This window comes from Leucoraja erinacea, chromosome 5 (genome assembly GCF_028641065.1).
Source record: "Leucoraja erinacea ecotype New England chromosome 5, Leri_hhj_1, whole genome shotgun sequence".
NCBI classification, from domain to species: domain Eukaryota; kingdom Metazoa; phylum Chordata; class Chondrichthyes; order Rajiformes; family Rajidae; genus Leucoraja; species Leucoraja erinaceus.
In genome coordinates this window covers 97,216,104-97,236,489 of record NC_073381.1, presented here as the reverse complement: position 1 = coordinate 97,236,489, position 20,386 = coordinate 97,216,104, and the positions used below count along the sequence as shown (strand labels likewise).

The 20,386-nt window shown below is 43.4% G+C and overlaps 1 protein-coding gene and 1 pseudogene across 1 annotated transcript in view; one reads left to right on the top strand and one right to left on the bottom strand.

Moving 5' to 3' along the window:
- Positions 1 to 819: 819 nt before the first annotated feature.
- The window catches only part of LOC129697697 (regulator of microtubule dynamics protein 2-like), a 76,207-nt gene continuing 56,640 nt past the window's right edge, over positions 820 to 20,386 (bottom strand). The window contains exons 8-11 of the mRNA XM_055636404.1: positions 7,508 to 7,606; positions 5,765 to 5,818; positions 5,560 to 5,637; positions 820 to 1,415 (exon numbers count right to left, since the gene is read on the bottom strand). Coding sequence (XP_055492379.1) covers positions 1,362 to 1,415; positions 5,560 to 5,637; positions 5,765 to 5,818; positions 7,508 to 7,606 — 285 coding nt within the window. The 3' untranslated portion in view covers positions 820 to 1,361. The remainder of the gene's footprint in view (positions 1,416 to 5,559; positions 5,638 to 5,764; positions 5,819 to 7,507; positions 7,607 to 20,386) is intronic.
- On the top strand, positions 10,801 to 10,908 carry LOC129697733 (U2 spliceosomal RNA; annotated as a pseudogene).

Genomic DNA, 20,386 nt, shown 5'->3' with positions numbered 1-20,386 from the left:
CACTGTGATGGAAGGCTCCAAAATTCAGTCATCCTCCTCCATTGTTTACCAGTGGTCAGGGGGGCTCCCGAACCCTTCACAGTTGCCGCCACAGGCAGCCCGATATTCAGGCCCTCTCGCCGGGATGATGGAACTCCGACGTCGGAACGGGAGAACCACCTCAACAGCTTGGACATCCGAATCGGCCACTTGCTACCGGAGTCCGCAGCTCCCGAAGTCCACAGGCTGCGCTGGTCGGAGATTCAACACTGGCGGCCCTCGGCAAAGGGTCCCAGGACTTCTCGATGTTGGTCAGTGCAGCCCGTGCTGGGAGCTCTCCAAACCCCAGCTCCGAGATGTTGAAGCAGCAGGCCCAGCACTCCGGTGCTTCAAACGGCGATCCAGGTAGGCATCGCCTGCTCCGCGATGAATCCAGTGCTGCGCCGCTGCCGCTGAAGCTTTGGTCCGGTCCCCGGCAGGAAGGGCCGCGCCAATCCAGATGGTAGGTCGCGAGGGGGGGGGCGAGGACGCGACTCGGAGAATAGTCGCATCCTCGCCAGGAAGTGACTGGGAAACGGTTTCCCCCTTACCCTACCCCCCTTCCCCACGTAGAAAAACTAAAGAAACCTCCAAAACACACATTTAAAACAGACTAAAAATAAAAAAAAGATTAAAAAACAGTCACTGTGGGCAGAGGCTGCCATCAATGCTGCGCCCCTAGTGGAATGGAAGTAATCATTACTACGTGTAGTTAAGATACATTCCAATTCATAGAAAACATTTTGTATTTTACTTTCTCTGGTACAGTTTTGTAATACAGAAAACAGAAACATTGGTCCCACTGAATATTTATTAATTTTTGGAAAAAATTATAAATATTTAAATATTTTAATACATGATTGTCATTCAAATCAAAGTAATTCTTCTGAAATCAATTATATGTTTATATTTGTGCTTTTTCAATCAAAATTAAAAAAAAAGTCCATATTCAGACTTTTTTTTAGTTTGGACCTCAAGTAAGAATCATAATAAAAGCCAAGCAATGACTTCTGTAAATTACTAAATAATTGCAACCTTTCATAATCTACAGAGATTATAAATCAAAGCAAAATTATTTGTAGATATAATCCATAATTATTGTTTTAATTGTTTATTTTACCATGGGTAAAATAATGTGTTTTATATTTTCACCAGGTTAGGTGCAGAATCAGCAAATTTCACATGATTCAATAAATAAATCTACAATGCAAAATTCAATAAAGAAGTGATCCTCAGTGCTGGTTTTCAATGTAACCTATTGTGTCCATTTCAACAAGAAAAAACTACAATGCAGTTATCCAAATATATAAACAACTTTCACAATCGTTGCAAAGCAATACAATTCACTGCTTGAGGATGGAGACAAGAGTTTCAAATTCTTCTTGAGTTTCTTGTTCCTGTGGCAAAGGAAAGGAAAATATATATGAGAATCTTGTATAAATGCCAATTCTGTTAACTAGTACTCCTCTGCCCCAATAATAATCCATTCTCCCATGTATAGAGAAATGTATGGGATGGAAAATGGAGGAAAGGTGCGGAAAGAGTTACAGCAAACAAGAAAATCATGGTTAATACAGCAGCAAAAATAACTATAAAGAACAGGCCAGGGAACTATTTTGAGTGTTGGCAAGCAATTCTGGAGTTACTGTTGAGGCAAGGTATGGCAAGACAAAACTGTGAAAGGCGACCATCAAATTGCATCAATCATTCATATCTATATAATATTAAGTCTCATCTTGTGTGTGTGTGTGTGTGTGTGTGTGTGTGTGTGTGTGTGCGTGTGTGTGTGTGTGTGTACCTACATGTGTTATTGTATCTTCGCCAAAAGGGTACACGGTAGCGCTGACATTTTTGCCGAACCTTACTCTGCTTTTTCCCGTCGTCGGTCTTGCCAAGTTTCCTTGAGATTTGATATATTTTACAAGAAATATTTTACATTTTTAAACTTAAACAACGTAAGCTTTGGGAATAAAGGGGGGGGACCTACACCAAAATGGTACACGGTAGTGCAAAAATCTAGTTAACAATAAATTTCTGCAACATTTTTGGAAGCACACATTTTGAGGAACATTGGATACCTTGCACTTACTATGTATTGTCAAGGAATAGTTAGAGGAAGAAAGGGAGCGACATCAAGTCTGAAGAACAAAATTATTAATGAGAATGGAATGCTTAGTTATAATGATGAAATGGATTCATCAATCAATCAGAAGATGCCAATTAAAACCGAGCACGACTCTTGGTCACCAAGACGAAAGGGAACATTTCAAGAATTTACGACAATGCAGGAATTAGTTTGGGATTTATCCCAGAAGTCAACAATTGAATTAAAAGCAGATCTTAGATGAACTGAGGCTCTATATACCCTCTTTAACTAGAAGATAACTAAAGGCTCATGAGGGTGCCAGAGCAGTAGAGCTGCAGCTTTACAGCACCAGAGGCCCAGGTTCAATCCCAACTAAGGGTGCTGACTGTACGGAGTTTATACGTTCTCCATGTAAACGTTATTAAGATTGATTTCAACTGTTCTGATGTTATATCAGCACTGTGATAGAGGGATGCAAGCATTAATGGAAATGCCAGCATTTGTTGGCCATCATGACACATCATTTACCTATCTTGATTCCATATCCTTACCCAAACCAATCTGCCAATTTCAGCTTGGAAATTTACAGTCAAGGCAGCTGTTTTGGGGAAAAGAGGTTTTGATGGGATTTGAAATGTTGACAATTTTTGCTTTGATGGGAGATGAAAGGTATTGTATAGAAAACTCGAGCATATGAATCAAAATCAGTTTAAATAAAAAGCAACTGATCTGCGTTACACAGCTGCCGACTGTCACTTTAAACCACTTAAAAGTGTTTGTTGTTCACATGCAAATATATCTAGATTCAATCTGAATCTGCCATTGACATTTCTGGACCTTCATAGTTATCGGTTATTGGGGCTTTGAAAACGTTTGCTCCCCCTAAAAGGACTTGCAAAGGTCAATTAGAAAACCATTATTGCCATCTGACTTGCACATACCTCTAGTGGTAGGGGTTTGTCTTGAGGGCAATGCCTAAAGCACTACCGTCCAGTGGCCTTGACATCCACCATCATGGAATGTTTTGAGGTTAGTTATGGAACGCATTAAATCCAGTCTACCCAGTGGCTTTGACACACTGCAGTTCACCTACAGCCGCAACAGGTCCACGTTTGATGCCATGGCCCTAGTAATACACTCATCCCTACAACACCTGCATAAGAGAGACCTACCTCACACTCCTATTCATAGATTACAGCTCTGCCTTTAACACCATTATCCCATCACCAAACTTGTGGGGATTAGAGTCAGAACTCATCTCTAGAAACTGGATCCTCGACTTCCTGACCAACAGACCCCAATCAGTGAGGATAGGGGACAAATCATCCACTACGATAATCGTCTTCACTGTGGCTCCACAAGGATGTGTTCTCAGCCCCTTCTTTACTCCTCGTACACCCACGTAATTCGATAATCAAATTTCCAGACAATGCCACCATAAGTATGTTTATGTTTAATTTTGTTAGTTTATCAAAGGTTTATTATGTATGTTTTTGTTAGTTTATGAAAAGCTTGTGTGTGTTGTTTTCTCTCTCTCTCTCTCTTCCAAGTTTAGTTCTGTTTGCTTTAATTTGCTTCAGTTTCAAAGAAGCAGTTTGATTCCAGTTTTTTTTTTGCATTGCCAATAAACATGAGAAAAACATGTTAATTTTTGCTTAAACCAGTTAACAGAAAAATATATTATGTTCGCCTTATGAACTTTAAATTTATGAAAGAGAAAGAAAGAGATTAATTAAGATATATAATAATTTTTATGTAGTTTCCTGAGACATGAAAATTATTTCAAGGGTTCTGCAAGAGTTAAAAGGTTGACAAACGCTGATCTATGCACTGTAAATGGCTTGATTGTAATCACGTTTTGTCTTTCCGCTGACTGGATAGCACGCAACTAACACTGTACACGTAACGATAAACTAAACCGAACTGAACTGCCCCTAGCAGCACCAGTTCATCAAAGTTAGTTACAATGTTGATAGTCCCACCATCCTAATTTTTGGGCACCCAGTGTGTAGGGGAGTGGGTAGATCAGTGGATGCCCTGGTTAGTTTGTTCCTGGGTCTGGTCATTCATGGGTCATGGTGCCAGGCTCTGCCTAAGCTGACTGCCAGCGTTACAACCCTGAAAGTGAACACGTGGTGTCCACGGGTGCCGTGAAGGAGTTCCGGGACTGCTGGGTGCTGTGGGGGATCGACTGTATCTTGGATCAGGATTGTAATAGAGTAATTTGGTGCTTAGTAGGAAGGAATACTTGCCAAGTTTCTATTATGGTGGCGGGTGTTTTGTTATAGTTTGACGTGTAAATACTATTGTAAATAACTGAATACATTTAATTTAGTGTTTAAACCCCCCCAAAAAAAACTGATGTTGCTGCTCTTTCATCCCAACCTGGACTGATGTCAAACCCAGCTATTGATAAAATGAATGTATTAAATTACAAAACACATTATAAACAAGCAGGAGTAGATTTGGTCTGCAAAATACAATCATGTAATCAAATAAGCACTTCATGTATTCTCTCAATGTTCCATGTGGAAGTGAAAGTAGGTTAACACAAAATGCTGGAGTAACTCAGCGGGACAGGCAGCATCTCTAGAGAGAAGGAATGGGCGACGTTTCGGGTCGAGACCCTTCTTCAGGCGGATGTCAAGGGAGGGGGCGGGACAAAGATAGCATAGAGATGGTAAGACTAGTGGGAGAACTGGGAAGAGGAAGGGGATGGAGAGAGAAAGGAAGGGCTATCTGAAGTTAGAGAAGTCAATGTTCATACTTCTGGGGTGTAAACTACCCAAGCGAAATATGAGGTGCTGTTCCTCCAATTTGTACTGGACCTCACTCTGACAATGGAGGAGGCCCAGGACAGAAAAGTCAGATTGGGAATGGGAAAGGGAGTTGAAGTGCTGAGCCACCGGGGAGATCAGGTAGGTTAAGTCGGACTGAGCAGAGGTGTTCAGTGAAAAGATCGCCGAGCCTGCGCTTGGTCTCGCCGATGTAGAGATGTTGACACCTTCGGAACAGCGGATACAGTAGATGAGGTTGGAGGAGGTGCATATGAACCTCTGCCTCACCTGGAAAGATTGTTTGGGTCCTTGGATGGAGTCGAGGCGGGAGGTAAAGGGACAAGTGTTGCATCTCCTGCGGTTGCAGTGGACAGTACCTGGGGAGGGGGTGGTTTGGGTGGGAAGGGACGAGTTGACCAGGGAGTTTCGGAGGGAACTGTCTCTGCGGAAAGCAGAAAGGGGTGGAGATGGGAAGATGTGGCCTGTAGTGGGATCCCGTTGGGGGTGGAGAAAATGTTGGAAGATTATATGCTGTATGCAACAGCTGATGGGGAGGAAGGCGAGGACAAGGGGGACTCTGTCATTACAAGTGGGGGGAGGGGGAGCTGCGGGATATCGAAAATGAAAGTAGGATATGAAAGCAGGTTGTTTTAATAGCATTAATTTCAATGTAATTACCTCTATAATGTCAGGAAAGGAAACTGCCATGTCACACCACATCTGCGCATTAGTGTTCTGTCCAAGTTCTTTGTAACACTGAAAATAAAACACAGGGAAGATATAAAATGAACCACAAATAGCATCACAACTCAGAAATTATTATGAATGAGTTTTAAAATAGAGCTATAACAATTTAATGAAACAATTCAAACATAGTACCTACCTTTGTCAAGTAAACACAGTTATCTTTGGAATACCTTGTTTGTATTTCCTCTACCTAGAAAATTCAAGACAAGTACACATTTGCTTAAAGGTTAAATAAAATAATAAGGAATGCATAGACATGGAGCGATATTCATCCTTCAAACAAAGAAAGCAAAAGCTAATTTTCAAGGCAAACCATTAGACTCCTCTGAAGGACTATTAAACTGGCCATCTGATTGTTGATGCTACTGCCTATGAATCTGAAGGTATCAGAGTTGCATATAATATAGAAATAAGGAACTGCAGATGCTGGTTTGAAAAAAAAGACAAAGTGCTAGAATAACTCAGGCCGTATGTCTGGTTAGATGACTTTTTGGATCAGGACCCTTATTCACACTGATTGTAGTGGGATGGAGGGGCAGAAACCTGGAAGAGAAGTGGTGGCAGTACAATGTCTGGCAGGTGATGCATGGATACAGGTAAAGGAGGTTTTCGACTGGCAGATGGCAGGACAAAAGCTACAGATGGAAAGACAAAGTGTGAGATAAGGAGAGTAGATGTGCAAAATGAGAAGCCAGTAGGTGTATAGGTGGAAGGGGACTGAGGGAAAGGGAAGAATGGGGCACATGGAAGAGAGAGGGAATAGAGAGGGGGGGGGGGGGGTTACTGCAGATTTCCATCATCTCCACTAGCTGTGCTTTCAGCTGCCTTCACGTCGCTTTCCATCTTTAAAATCAGCTAATTTATTTGATCACGGATGCGGTCAACTGTCTCGACATCTTTTGTGGATTAATTTTTGTTTGATAACCTTTCTGTGAAAAGCTTTATTGTTTTTACTATATTAAATGTTCATATATATTGCAGTAGTTTTGGTATGTGTCTGCTTAAAATCATCTTGCAATATATAGAACTGTAAAATATATAAAACTACTGAGACAACAAAACGTAGGTTTCAAGCAAGTTTAAGTAGGTGATAAGAATTTAATTTCACTAATCACTGGAACAATCAGTCAAGCAGAAAGTTTAAAATGAAATAGTATCAGCTGATGAGTTAGCTGTCAAGAACAATTTTGTTAAATAGTGGATAGACAGGCAGCATCTCTGGACAGAAGGAATGGGTGATGTTTCGGGACAAGACCCTTCTCCAAACTCTATTTAAAGTCTTAAATAGTAGTTTGTTGTCTTGTATTGTTACAACTGGAACAACTTTGTCCCTGAATAGACTTCAGTAACACATGCTGGAATATGCATTTGAGGACTGAGCCAGGGACTGTGAAAAGCCTCGACATTTGAATTTTAAAGTGTCAAATCTACCTTGTATTTTAATCTATCTTGCTGACTGATCCTCAGCTTCATAACTAAATAATACAAGTAATATGTGATAATGAAGGGTAAATTAAACCACTCAGAGGTCTCTGCACCATTCCCAAATGTTTTAAATTCAAAGATAGACTCAAACAGCTGGAGTAACTCAGCGGGTCAGACAGCATCTCTGGAGAAAAGGAATAGGTGACGTTTCGGGTCAAGACCCTTCTTCTTGACTCTCAGTCTGAAGAAGGGTCTCGACCCGAAACATCACCTATTCCTTCTTTTCAGAGATGTGATGGCCCGCTGCGTTACTCCAGCTGTTTGTGTCTATCTGTGGTTTAAACCAGCATTTGCAGTTCCTTCCCACATGTTTTAAAATCAATACCATAGTAAGATTCAGCAATTAAACTGCAGGGGGGAAATGGAAAAACTGAGTAACTGGCAGGTTTATTACCTTGAGAAAACATTGCAACGCATCTTGTATGGTTGAATTTGGTGGCTCGCCAAACAAGGCTGCAGCTACTTTTCTTTCAATCCATGACAACTGCGAAGCCTGCAAACCAAGCAATTCACACATTATGAAGAGAAAGGTAAATTCCAATTTCATGATCTTCTTACATTAAATATTCATATTTATATACCTTAACAGAGAAAACCATTTGAATACATTACAGAGGAGCAAAACATGAAACTAGCCCACCGCTTGCGAGATATTATGGTAAATGTAAAAAATAAATGGTCAAGAAGATTTTTTTCATGCTGTTTCTCTGAGAAACAAAGTCTGGCGTAATTCTGGAGATCAAGGCCTTGCCAGTTAAACAAAAGCCTGGCAACATTGGAGCAATAAATCAGATTGATCAAGAGATTAGAACCGCTAGAACAAATGAAGAGTTGAAGGACTGTAACTAATAGAAATATGGAAAAGTGTATCGATGAAAAAATTTGGAAGCAGGAAAAATAGGAACATTAATGGTTAATATTAATAACAGGTACAAGGGGCAAATGGGACCTGGTGCAAATAATAACGCAGGCAACAATGGGAAGAAGGATCCCATCCCGAAACATCACCTATTTATTTTCTCCAGAGATGCTGCCTGATCCACTGAATTACTCCAGCTTTTTGCGTGAATCTTAGACTATGGGATGACATCAAACTGAGCTTAATGAAGGCAATGACTAGGTCAATCGCTAACTAGAGGAACGGCACCCCATATTTCACCTGGACAGTGTACAATCCAATGACATGAACATTGAATTCTCCAATTTTAGATAACCAGCTATTATCTGTCCCCTTCTCTCATGTTCTGATCCACCTAGGTCATCTCATACACACACCATTCTTTCCAATCCTTCCCATGCACCCAGCCCCTCATTACCTTTCCTTCTCCTCCTTCATCTGGTTCCATCTGTTTATCACCCACACACTAAACCTAGAGGCCCAAATGAGACACCAAACTGCAATACTGTGTGCATATCTGGTATCTGTACCTACAGAAAGATGAGCTTGCTGTACTGCAGAGTACATTGGATTCCTTGGATTTCTAGCCAAACATTCGGAAAGTCTGCATAGAACTGAACTGGGTGGCGCGATGGCGCAGCAGTAGAGTTGTTGCCTTACAGCGCCAGAGACAGGCATTCGATCCCGACTGTACAGCACGGAGATTGTACGTTCTCCCCGCGACTTGCGTGGGTTTTCCCTGGTTGCTCCAGTTTCCTCCCACACTCCAAAGACGTACAGGTTTGAAAGCGAATTGGCTTGTTAACATCTTAAATTGTCCCTAGTGCTGGATAGTGCTAGGGTAGGGGATCGCTGGTCGGCGGGGACTCAGTTGGCCCAAGAGCCTGACTAAACTAAACTTAAGCTGAACTAATTAATTTCAAAGGCAAGAATGGTTTTGTGGCTATCAGACATAAAAACTGACCTCATGTAGAATACCAACATCCTAAGAGGAACCAATGAGTTCTATAATGAATTGTTGTTTTTTTTAAAATAAAGACCGAGCAGAAGAAAATATTTAAAAAAGCTGAAAAGTAGCAGCTCTGGATCTACTAATTCTGGATTCATCCCCAGAAGCCTATCGAAATGCTAATTGCGCAGATCATTGCTGGTGAAACCCAGACGTCAGCTCTTCAGAATGCTGACTCAGAACTTTTGCATCAAAACATGCAACAGAGTAGCATTTACCAAATGTTGACAGACAGATTAACTCACAGGTTTACAGGATGAAGAAGGGTTGGGGAGAGGAGGCAATAGTAAAATTGGTTAGCATGCAGATCGACATACAGAATGACCAAGAATATTTTTTCACAAGGTGTAATTTAACGCAAGTGTGTATTCTACTGAATTGTAGAGACACACAGACAAGATACCAAATTTTTGAGTGAATTCTTTAATTCAAAGTCTGACATTTGACAAGCCCACATGGTGCAGAGTTTTGGCAAGCATGCTTTGTCAAGTCTGTGCTAAGAGGATGAGGCAGTGGTTCTGACTACACCTGGTGAACATAAGCAGAGCAGGTAACAATGGTTTATGCCAGAGGTGGGGAACCTGTGGCCTTAAGTCCGCATGCGGCCTTCTAGGTCGTTAAGTGCAGCCTTTTGAATGAATCCAAATTTTGTAGAACAAATCCTTTTATTTTACTTCGGAGTCACGTGAGTGACTTCGTGAAGAACCCCGCTTCCACGCATGCGTGTCATATCGCTACACGCATTGCAACGAGTCACACAGGGGGGAACGGCGTTCCCCAAGCGGGAGAATTTGAAAGTCGGGAACAGCAGGTAAGCGACTCTGCGTTCCTTTTTTACTACTTACTTTTAGGTGGCTGCGGAAAGCCGGCGGGGAGACCCGTGGAGGGCGAGCAGCCAGCAGCAGCAACAGCACGAGTTTCCCTGGAGGGGAACAACCTGAGCCCGACTTTGCTCCCGCACCGGCAAAATTCACCTCTCTCTCGGCCGGGCGGGAAGCAAAGTAAAAAAGGTCCCTATGCCAGTCTCAAACGAGACTGGCTTGGGAGCAGTCGGTAGCAGCCAGCGCAGGGGCTGCGGGACAGACAGCTCGGACCAGCGAGGGGCTCGGAACACTCAGCGAGTGCAGCGGCACTGATGGAGTCGGATCGGGACGATCGGGCTGAAAACCTTCTTCAAAAGGTAAGGCCCAGGGGATCCATAGGTACAGCCGGGGTTACCGGCTGCGGAACTGCCGCGAAGGACCAGGCCCGTGAACACCGGGGTCGGTCCAAGCGGCTCGAACCCGACACAGGGAACGACGGTCACCGGCGGGAGAAGGAAAGTCGGGAACAGCAGGTAAGAGACCCTGCGTTTCCTTCAACTTACCTTCTAGGTGCAGACATGGACCAGGTCCATGTAAGGCCGGCGGGAGAACCACGGAGCGGCAGCGGCAGCGGCAGCGGCAGCAGCAGTGGGAGCCGGCAGCTGCAGCAGCACTAACAGCTGCAGCAGCACTGACAGCTGCAGGAGCACAGACAGCGGCAGCAGCACAGGCAGCGGCAGCAGCACAGGCAGCAGCAGTGGCAGCTGGCACTTCGTGAGGAGCTGGCAACGGCAGGAGCAGCATGGGCACATCGATTCCCGGAGAGGGAAAAACACCTGTGCCCAACTTCGCTCCAGCATGGTGAGAAAGTTCATTTCTCGACAGCAAAGGACTTCGCAGTTGACTGGCTGCAATCTACTACAAGGGACCAGTATGTGAGTACCAGGGTCAGTCCCATCGGGGTTTTAGTTACAATAATCGCTTCTTGGCTTTTTGGCTAAGATCAAGTGTAGTATCTGTTCTTATCAGTTTAATATCTGATACACCCCTTATCTACGGACCATATATATTAAATAAAAACTATAGTAGCTGTTATCATCAGTTTTAATGTCTTATATGTCCCTTAGCTAAGGACCATATAAGTAGGAGTGCCCAGAATTGAGGGCATTAGAGTGGGGTTGGCCGGCTGCAACGACCACTAGGGACCAGTACCGTCAGTACGGGGGTGGGTCCCAGGGGTCTAAGATAAAGGAGCAGCCAGGAGTGCTGAGAGCGTTGAAGCCAGGTTAAAGGAATAGATGGAAGCAGCTGTGCCAGTTATCCCCCTCACCGGCCATATCCACTTCGCGGAAGGAAGGACAAAACTGAAGAAGGAGGACCGTGGAGCCAGCGGCACTTGGATCAACCGTAGTGGGATCAGCTGTGCCCGATGTCGGGCCCGCACCGGCCAGATCCATGTGACCGAGCGGTAGGCTAGACACAAATTAAACAAGGTAGTGGACTCAGAAGGGTCCGACTTTGCATAACCGCCGGCGACCAGCGCCCGAGAGGGCTGGAGCGGGAAGAAGCGGTGTATGGAGCCTTGCTCCAACGTGATAAAACCCACAGCAGTACCTCTTTGAGGGCTGCACAATGCTTCTACCCCATCAGAGGGGAGCACTGTGGGTCAGTTCTGGGTTGACTTGCAAGAGGGGTCCGCAGAACAAAAGACAAGTGGGCAGCAGTTAAGCCCACATGGGTACCCCGTGCGGGACCCTAGAGATCTCTAACTCTATAAAAAAGAGTAGGCAGGACCCTGATGGGCCAGAGCCTGGTAATACAGCGTCCCATGATCCTAACACAGCAGGGACTCTGCTGGACATGGTGGCTGATTACTTTAGCCAAGTCAAACATGGGTAGACTTGGATCCAGGATGGCAATAGTATTACTATATGTCTGGCCACAAACGTCAACAGGGAAAAAATTTACAAACACTGGCCAGACATCTGCCACCTGGCAACGGTGAGGCATTACAGGTGCCCAGTGTAAACCAATGCATTTGGCAGCATATGGACGAACATCAGGAACCAGGACCTCAAGATCCAGAGAACCTTCAAGGGATTGACGGAAGGCATCATAGCATACACCCGCACCCTGGACTAAACGTAGGTAACCAAAGACCATCAAGACGCACTAGATCTGTTTAATAATATGCAATATGACCTGAACTACAAGTGGAAGGCGGCCATTCAGCCAGCACTAGGACCCCAAAAATGCTACCATTTGCGAACAAAGAACCGTGTGTGGACTAAGCCAAGACACTGGGGCTCATTAAGGCCAGCGCAAGGGCCTATTTTGGAGCATGATACCAGCCACAGGCAAGGCCATAAAAAATGTGGCTCATACCAGTAGCAGTGTCAGAAATCAATATAACCTGCAGGATCCGTTTTAGGGTATGGCCAGGGCGGCCACCCTGGAAGATGCGGAAGCCTAAACCTCCCACACAACCCCGAACAAGAAATATTAAACCAGAACCTTATTTTCTTCTGTTAAAATAGGGACCTACGAGGGTAGGGGAGGTTGCAACACTACAGTTATGTATGGTATATAATCACTACAGATTCATATAATCTCAGCAGTATTCAGGGTTATCTGATAGGGTTTTTTCTCATCCCAATAACCACAGTACATCATACACCAGAAGGGCATTTTGTCCTTACATAAACCAAACAATCTAAAACCCACATGGTGCTACAAGATTTGTACACGAAAGATTGGATTGAACATATTTATTAAAATAAAATAGAGTAGGGTTGCAGGATTATCATTGATTTAACCCTAAACACATTTGTTCTAGATATTCATTTTAAGATGGATGCTCTTATTATTGATAAAGACTTGGTGTCAGTTACGGGTTTCTATATGGCAGGCATTGACTCAATAGAGGAACTTTGGCAATATAGAGCTTACAAAAGGGGCAATCATTAGCCCCAATATTATGTACTAAAATTCGTAAACCAGCTTGGCATTGTTATGTAAATAAGCCATAGGGTGAGGTTTTCCCCCGTTCGGACCCATCAATGGGGTACTAGGGTAAATTCAACCACACTCGGCATCTGGAATTTTCAGAATACCCGACTGACCTTCTCAATCATGGTTTTCAGTCTTACAGGGGATGGTGTTAGAACCATGTTCCCTATGAACATTGCCAAAAAAAAAAAAAAAATAAATAAAAAAAAAAAAAAAAAAAATAAAAAAAAAAAAAAAAAAAAATTGTTGATTTATCCAGTGACTGGAGACTCCATGCCATAACACTATGGATTTATTGATTTGTAGAGTCTAACAGACCCACTACACTGTCAGACAGGACGATGAATCTCATCTCATCTGCACTAAGACTGTCAACACGGAAGCAGTACCTTGGACACATCAAGAAATGGGGCATATACTGCTTGGACAACAATCTCGACCAAAAGGCCAAAAACATTCTGGCCGTATTGGGATTTTTAACAAGCCTCCATTAGGATAATCGATGGAGCTACAGTGCCATTAATAGTGCCACAAGTGCACTCTCCAATTACCTATCACAAGGATCGGAACGGCACGCGGTGGGAGCGCACCCCTGGTAAGCAAACCAGGTACTCCGAAATCTGGGACGTGGGTGTCGTTTTCTCAACATGCTGAGGAGCTTGTAGCTCATAACAGCGTTGTCACCTCAGTAACAGACCAGGAAGATGGTTATGCTCATGGTGTTATTTACCGCACAACAAGTCCAGCCATTAAGCAAACAGAGCCTGGACTCCCTGATCATCTCACCGAGAAACTGGTGTTGTCATACAGGATTTAATAAAAGAAAACAGATCGGGTTCCTCGGGTCTAGGGTTTGATTTTATGGTACACCCATATGGCAAACGACTGTGTATAACAAGACACATCTAACAATACATAGCATATACTCGGAACATTCGAGGTCAGAGTATGGAGTTGTTTATCGCCTTACAAGAAACTGCATGATAGGGTCACGACTCAAACTATATCAAGGTGGCTCAAAATGGCAGGAATAGACACTGATGTTCCAACTCTCATTCCACCAGGACTGCAGCAACATCCGCAGCAATATTGTACAGGTACCCACAGACCAAATCCTCAGAATGGCAGGAGGGTCATTTTAAAAAAAAGGGTTTTTCCACAGGTTGTATAATAAAACAGTTTATTTGGAGCCATCATTGTCTTAACAAAACATTTTAGGTTCAACAAAATAATTTGCCCGATAGGTTACAGGGTTATGATTCTCAAATTTTTAAAAAGTGTTATATTTTTTTTCGTTATACCACACAACTCTTTGTATAATTGTGTTTTAAAACTACTAATGATGCTCTCTCCCAATACCCAAGGCAGTTGTGAAGCATGGACTCGTTCCACGGCATGAGGTCACAGAGCTTTGAAATCTTCACGAAGTCACTCACGTGACTCCGAAGTAAAATAGTAAGATTAAACGAGAACTTACCAGTTTGAAGTTTGATCTGTATTTTATGAGGAGTTACGATGAGGGATTTCGTGCCCTCCGCTCCCACCCTCGTATGATCATATCAAAAACTGGTATCTCTTTGATAATCTTACTATGTTAGATCATTATAGGTTCCTGTGACCTCACACCGCTGCTTTGAAGTATGACACGCATGCGTGGAAGCGGGGTTCTTCACGAAATCCCTCATCGTAACTCCTCATAAAATACAGATCAAACTTCAAACTGGTAAGTTCTCGTTTAATCTTACTATTTTTATTAATATGTTTTGTCCATCTTTTATTATTTTAATTTTAATCTTAAAATGAACGTATTTAAAATACTAAAGAGAAAAAGAAGGTTCAACGAAATAATCCTCCCGGACTGATGACCACCATTAAAACATTAGAATGTCATGAGGGCTATTTTAACAAAATAATGTACATTTTGAAGTATATTTAATTGAAGTTTCTTGGATGGGGCCTTATTAGATTGCAGCTAACTTAATGCGGCATTCCAACTTGAAACGTTTCCCCACTCCTGGTTTAGGCCTTAAAACAATTATGTCTCAGTTCTAAATGGTGCTGCAGTCAGAATTGGGTGCCTTAGTCAGTCACCAGAAAATAACACACATTTGACCACCAAGATGGCTATTTGGTTACATCAGCTACCTACTCGTTAGAACTTAGAAGATTGAGGGGGGATCTTATAGAAACTTACAAAATTCTTAAGGGGTTGGACAGGCTAGATGCAGGAAGATTGTTCCCGATGTTGGGGAAGTCCAGAACAAGGGGTCACAGTTTAAGGATATGAGGGAAATCTTTTAGGACCGAGATGAGGAAAACTTTTTCACACATCTCCCTCCATCTCCCTCCCACCCTCTCTCCATCCTCTTTCCTTCCCTCCCTCCCTCTTTCCTTCCTTTTTTTCTCAGGGGGAGGGAATAAGAGAGGGGGGCTCTCTTATTCCCTCCCTCCCTCTCTCCTTCTCCCTCTCTCCCTCCCCTAACAGTCTGTGACCCATAGCGCTGCGGCCATAGCGCTATGTGTAAAGCCCATAGTGCTATGTGTAAAGGCAATAGCGCTCCAGCTGGGAATTTTTAGATCCCATAGCGCTGTTGCTTAAATTCCCAAGCGCTAAACTGACAGCGCTGTTTAAACCTGGAGCAGGACAGGCAGATCAAAGCTTCCAGATCTTAACATTTAAAATACTAATAATTTGCTATAATTTTTAGAGGTGCAGTATGACTTTTTATATCCTTGCATTTATTAAGCAGCAAGATGAAACAGGAAGTCGGGCTGATTTAAAAAAAAATCCGTATTTTACAAAGCAAATCCGTATTCTGATCTAATTTCCGTACAAAATACGGAAAATCCGTACTACTTGGCAGCTCTGTAACCGGCTACTTAGACATCCATGGTGTAACATGGTGTACTCTATATTAGAAAATAGTGAAAACAAACATGACTGGGAAAAACTAAAGGATCTGTCTGTCAAAGACATTGTTTAAGATTGCCAAAGGATGAGCTGGTGTAGTCAATCTAATGAATGTCAATATGGGAGTTGCGCAAGAGAACACTATTGAGTATATGACAAGAATATGTCAACAATTTTAAATGATAGTTTACTAACATAACCACAGCTAGTATTTGGATTGCTCGGTGCAGATTGCATAATGTGTGCTTTTCCAGTATAATTTAAAGAGATATTCACCTGCAGTTTAACTTACACTAAATTGCCACAGGACACACATTTGCATTTCTCAATGACATGGAACTAAAGATTTTGTGCTATTGGATATTGGACACAAACAAAGTAAATGGGAGGTCACTTGGCCCCTCAAAGCTGCCGCATTGTTTCATAGAATCATGGCTGAACTACACTGGCCTCAACTCCTCTACCGTGCCAGTTCCCTGTAACCATCAATTTCTCAATCAATCAATGAATTATCTATATCTACCTTAAATATATTGACGGATCTGTTCTCCACCAGCATGTGGGGACAGAGAATTTCCAGAGATTCATTCCCCTCAGAGAGATTTATACGCACCTTAGACCGGTCCCTATTTTGTAGTCATGTCTCCTCGATTGTAACTCTCCCACTATTAAAAAAATCCCAACATCTAACTTGTCAAATCCCCATTGGATTTTGTATGTTGGAATAAGGCCCCTCTCATTCATATCATTAAACTCCAAGGAATAACCTCTTTTGATAGCTTAATCCCATAATTCCTGGAACATTTAAGGATTGTCTCCTATATGCTTTTTATGGTTAAGGGAACCAAAACTGTGCACAGTATTCCAGTGTTTACGAAAGAACTGCGTATGCTGGAAAAATCAAAGGTAGATAAAAATGTTGGGGAACTCAGCGTGTGAGGCAGCATCCATGGAGAGAAGGAATAGGCGATGTTTCATAGAAACATAGAAATTAGGTGCAGGAGTAGGCCATTCGGCCCTTCGTGCCTGCACCGCCATTTAATATGATCATGGCTGATCATCCAACTCAGTATCCCGTACCTGCCTTCTCTCCATACCCTCTGATCCCCTTGGCCACAAGGGCCACATCTAACTCCCTCTTAAATATAGCCAATGAACTGGCCTCAACTACCCTCTGTGGCAGAGAGTTCCAGAGATTCACCACTCTCTGTGTGAAAAAAGTTCTCCTCATCTCGGTTTTAAAGGATTTCCCCTTATCCTTAAGCTGTGACCCCTTGTCCTGGACTTCCCTAACATCGGGAACCATCTTCCTGCATCTAGCCTGTCCAACCCCTTAAGAATTTTGTAAGTTTCTATAAGATCCCCTCTCAATCTCCTAAATTCTAGAGAGTATAAACCAAGTCTATCCAGTCTTTCTTCATAAGACAGTCCTGACATACCAGGAATCAGTCTGGTGAACCTTCTCTGCACTCCCTCTATGGCAATAATGTCCTTCCTCAGATTTGGAGACCAAAACTGCACGCAATACTCCAGGTGTGGTCTCACCAAGACCCTGTACCCTGTACAACTGCAGTAGAACCTCCCTGCTCCTATACTCAAATCCTCTTGCTATGAAAGCCAACATACCATTCGCTTTCTTTACTGCCTGCTGCACCTGCATGCCTACCTTCAATGACTGGTGTACCATGACACCCAGGTCTCGCTGCATCTCCCCCTTTCCCAATCGGCCACCGTTTAGATAATAATCTGCTTTCCCGTTTTTGCCACCAAAATGGATAACCTCACATTTATCCACATTAAACTGCATCTGCCAAACATTTGCCCACTCACCCAGCCTATCCAAGTCACCTTGCAGTCTCCTAGCATCCTCCTCACATCTAACACTGCCCCCCAGCTTAGTGTCATCCGCAAACTTGGAGATATTGCCTTCAATTCCCTCATCCAGATCATTAATATATATTGTAAATAGCTGGGGTCCCAGTACTGAGCCTTGCGGTACCCCACTAGTCACTACCTGCCATTGTGAAAAGGACCCGTTTACTCCTAATCTTTGCTTCCTGTTTGCCAGCCAGTTCTCTATCCACATCAATACTGAACCCCCAATGCCATGTGCTTTAAGTTTGTATACTAATCTCTTATGTGGGACCTTGTCGAAAGCCTTCTGGAAGTCCAGATACACCATATCCACTGGTTCTCCCCTATCCATGCTACTAGTTACATCCTTGAAAAATTCTATAAGATTCGTCAGACATGATTTACCTTTCGTAAATCCATGCTGACTTTGTCCAATGATTTCACCACTTTCCAAATGTGCTGCTATCCCATCTTTAATAACTGACTCTAGCAGTTTCGGGTCGAGACCCTTCTTCAGGCTGGGGTGCTTAAAAAGGAAAGGAAGAGGCGGATACAGTAGGCTTGTGGGAGAGCTGGGAAGGGGGAGGGGAAAGAGGGAGAAAGCAAGGACTATCTGAAATTAGAGAAGTCAATGCAAGGTGTAAACTACCCAAGCGAAATATGAGGTGCTGTTCCTCAACAACTTTTCCTGTGACTCCTCCCATTTTCTCCAAATCCAAGGCGTAGCTATGGGCATGCACATGGGTCCCAGCTATGCCTGGCTCTTTGTAGGGTACATTAAACAATCCTTGTTCGAGGCGTACCGTGGCCCCATCCCCGAACTCTACCTCTGCTACATTGACGACTGCAGTGGTGCTACCGCCTGCACCCATGCAGAACTCACTGACTTCATCCATTTCACCACCAATTTCCATCCGGCACCCAAATACACCTGGACTATTTCCGACATCTCCCTACCGTTTCTAGATCTCACCGTCTCCATCGCAGGCAACAGACTACTGACTTACATCGATTACAAACCCACTGACTCCCACAGCTATCTGAACTACTCTTCAACCCACCTTGCTTCCTGTAAGGACTATCCCCTATTCCCAATTCCTCTGTCTACACCACATCTGCACCCAGGATGAGGTGTTCCAGACCAGGGCATTGGAGATGTCCTCATTCTTTAGGCAACGGGGGTTCCCCTCTTTTATTATAGACTAGACTAAGTGTTGGGTCCCGTGTTCACACGGGAGTGATGGTTCCCTCAATGCAATATTCCACCTCTCCACCAACTCCAATATTGGTGGGCAGTGGGGGAGGCTTTCTGGAGTGCTAGTATGGGTGTTGTGGGCTGCAGGGACTGGTATTCAGAGGGCTTGTATTGACATTGTGGGCCGAATGAATTATTGGGCTGGCAGCTCAGTCACTCAAGCTTGGTGTGCTGGCAGCTAACTCACTCACGGCTGGTCGGATGGAAGTTGACTCACGGCTATTCCTTGAAATTCCATTTCAAGCAGGGTGCAAGACCACCGAATTCAAGTGCAGTTTCATACCGCTTCAAGCAGGTGCAAGGCCACCAAATTCAAGTGCAGATTCATACCACTTCAAGCAGAGTGCAAGGCCACTGAATTCAAGTGCAGTTTCATATCACTTCAAGCAGGATCCAAGGCCACCAAATTCAAGTGCAGTTTTCTTCCACGTCAAGCAGAGTGCAAGGCCACTGAATTCAAGTGCAATTTCGTACCACTTCAAGCAGGATCCAAGGCCACCAAATTCAAGTGCAGTTTCGTACCACTTCAAGCAGGGTGCAAGGCCAGCAAATTCAAGTGGCCAAATTCAAATTATTGGCTCTCAGCTTCAGGGATCCAAGTTTAGTGCAGGCCTTGGGTGCTGTCTGTGTGGAATTTGCATGCCTCCCCTAACACTCCAGCTCACGTTGAATGCAGGTTTTGCCACATACATTTTTTATATTAATTGGGAGAAAAACCCCACAGCTGCTGTAAGATTGAGAAAAAAACTAAAAATTGATGGAAACATTCAGTAGATAAACCAGCATCTGTGGAAAGAGAAACTGTGGAAAGAGGGTGGCACGGTGGCGCAGCGGTAGTGTTGTTACCTTACAGCGCCGGAGACCTGGGTTCGATCCTGACTACTGGTGCTGTCTGTACAGAATTTGTACGTTTTCGCTGTGACCGTGTGGGTTTTCTCCGAGATCTTCAGTTTCCTCTCACACTCCAAAGATGTATAGGTGTGTAGGCTAATTGGCTTGGTATAAGTGTAAATCATTCCTCGTGTGTGTAGGTAAGATAGTGTTAGTGTGCGGGGATCGCTGGTCGGTGCAGACTCGGTGGGCTGAAGGGCATATTTCTGCGCTGTATCCCTAAACTAAACTAAATGGAATTTGATTTTCAGGTGTGATGAAGGATTGTTAAACCGAAATACTGCCTAACCTGCCGACCTGTTTCATGTATATTCTAATTTTATTCCAGTTTAGTAAATTGGATATATATGCAATAATATGGTTCCTTCAGCCTTGACATCTTAGTCTTCAATGGGAGGCTCTTTGTCCTCAGAGAATGCCTTCTGGCTTCAGATACCCAACCTGGGGAAATCATCTTATATATACGATTCTCAGAAGTCATTTTTCAATAAGATCACCTGCCATTCTACTAAATACCATATCTTTCCTTTCAAGACAATATTAACATTTCAGGAACCAAACTAATGAACCTTCGGTGGATAGCATCTCCGTTAATATATTCATCTTTAAATAAAGAGACATAAACTGCATGTAGTACTTCACC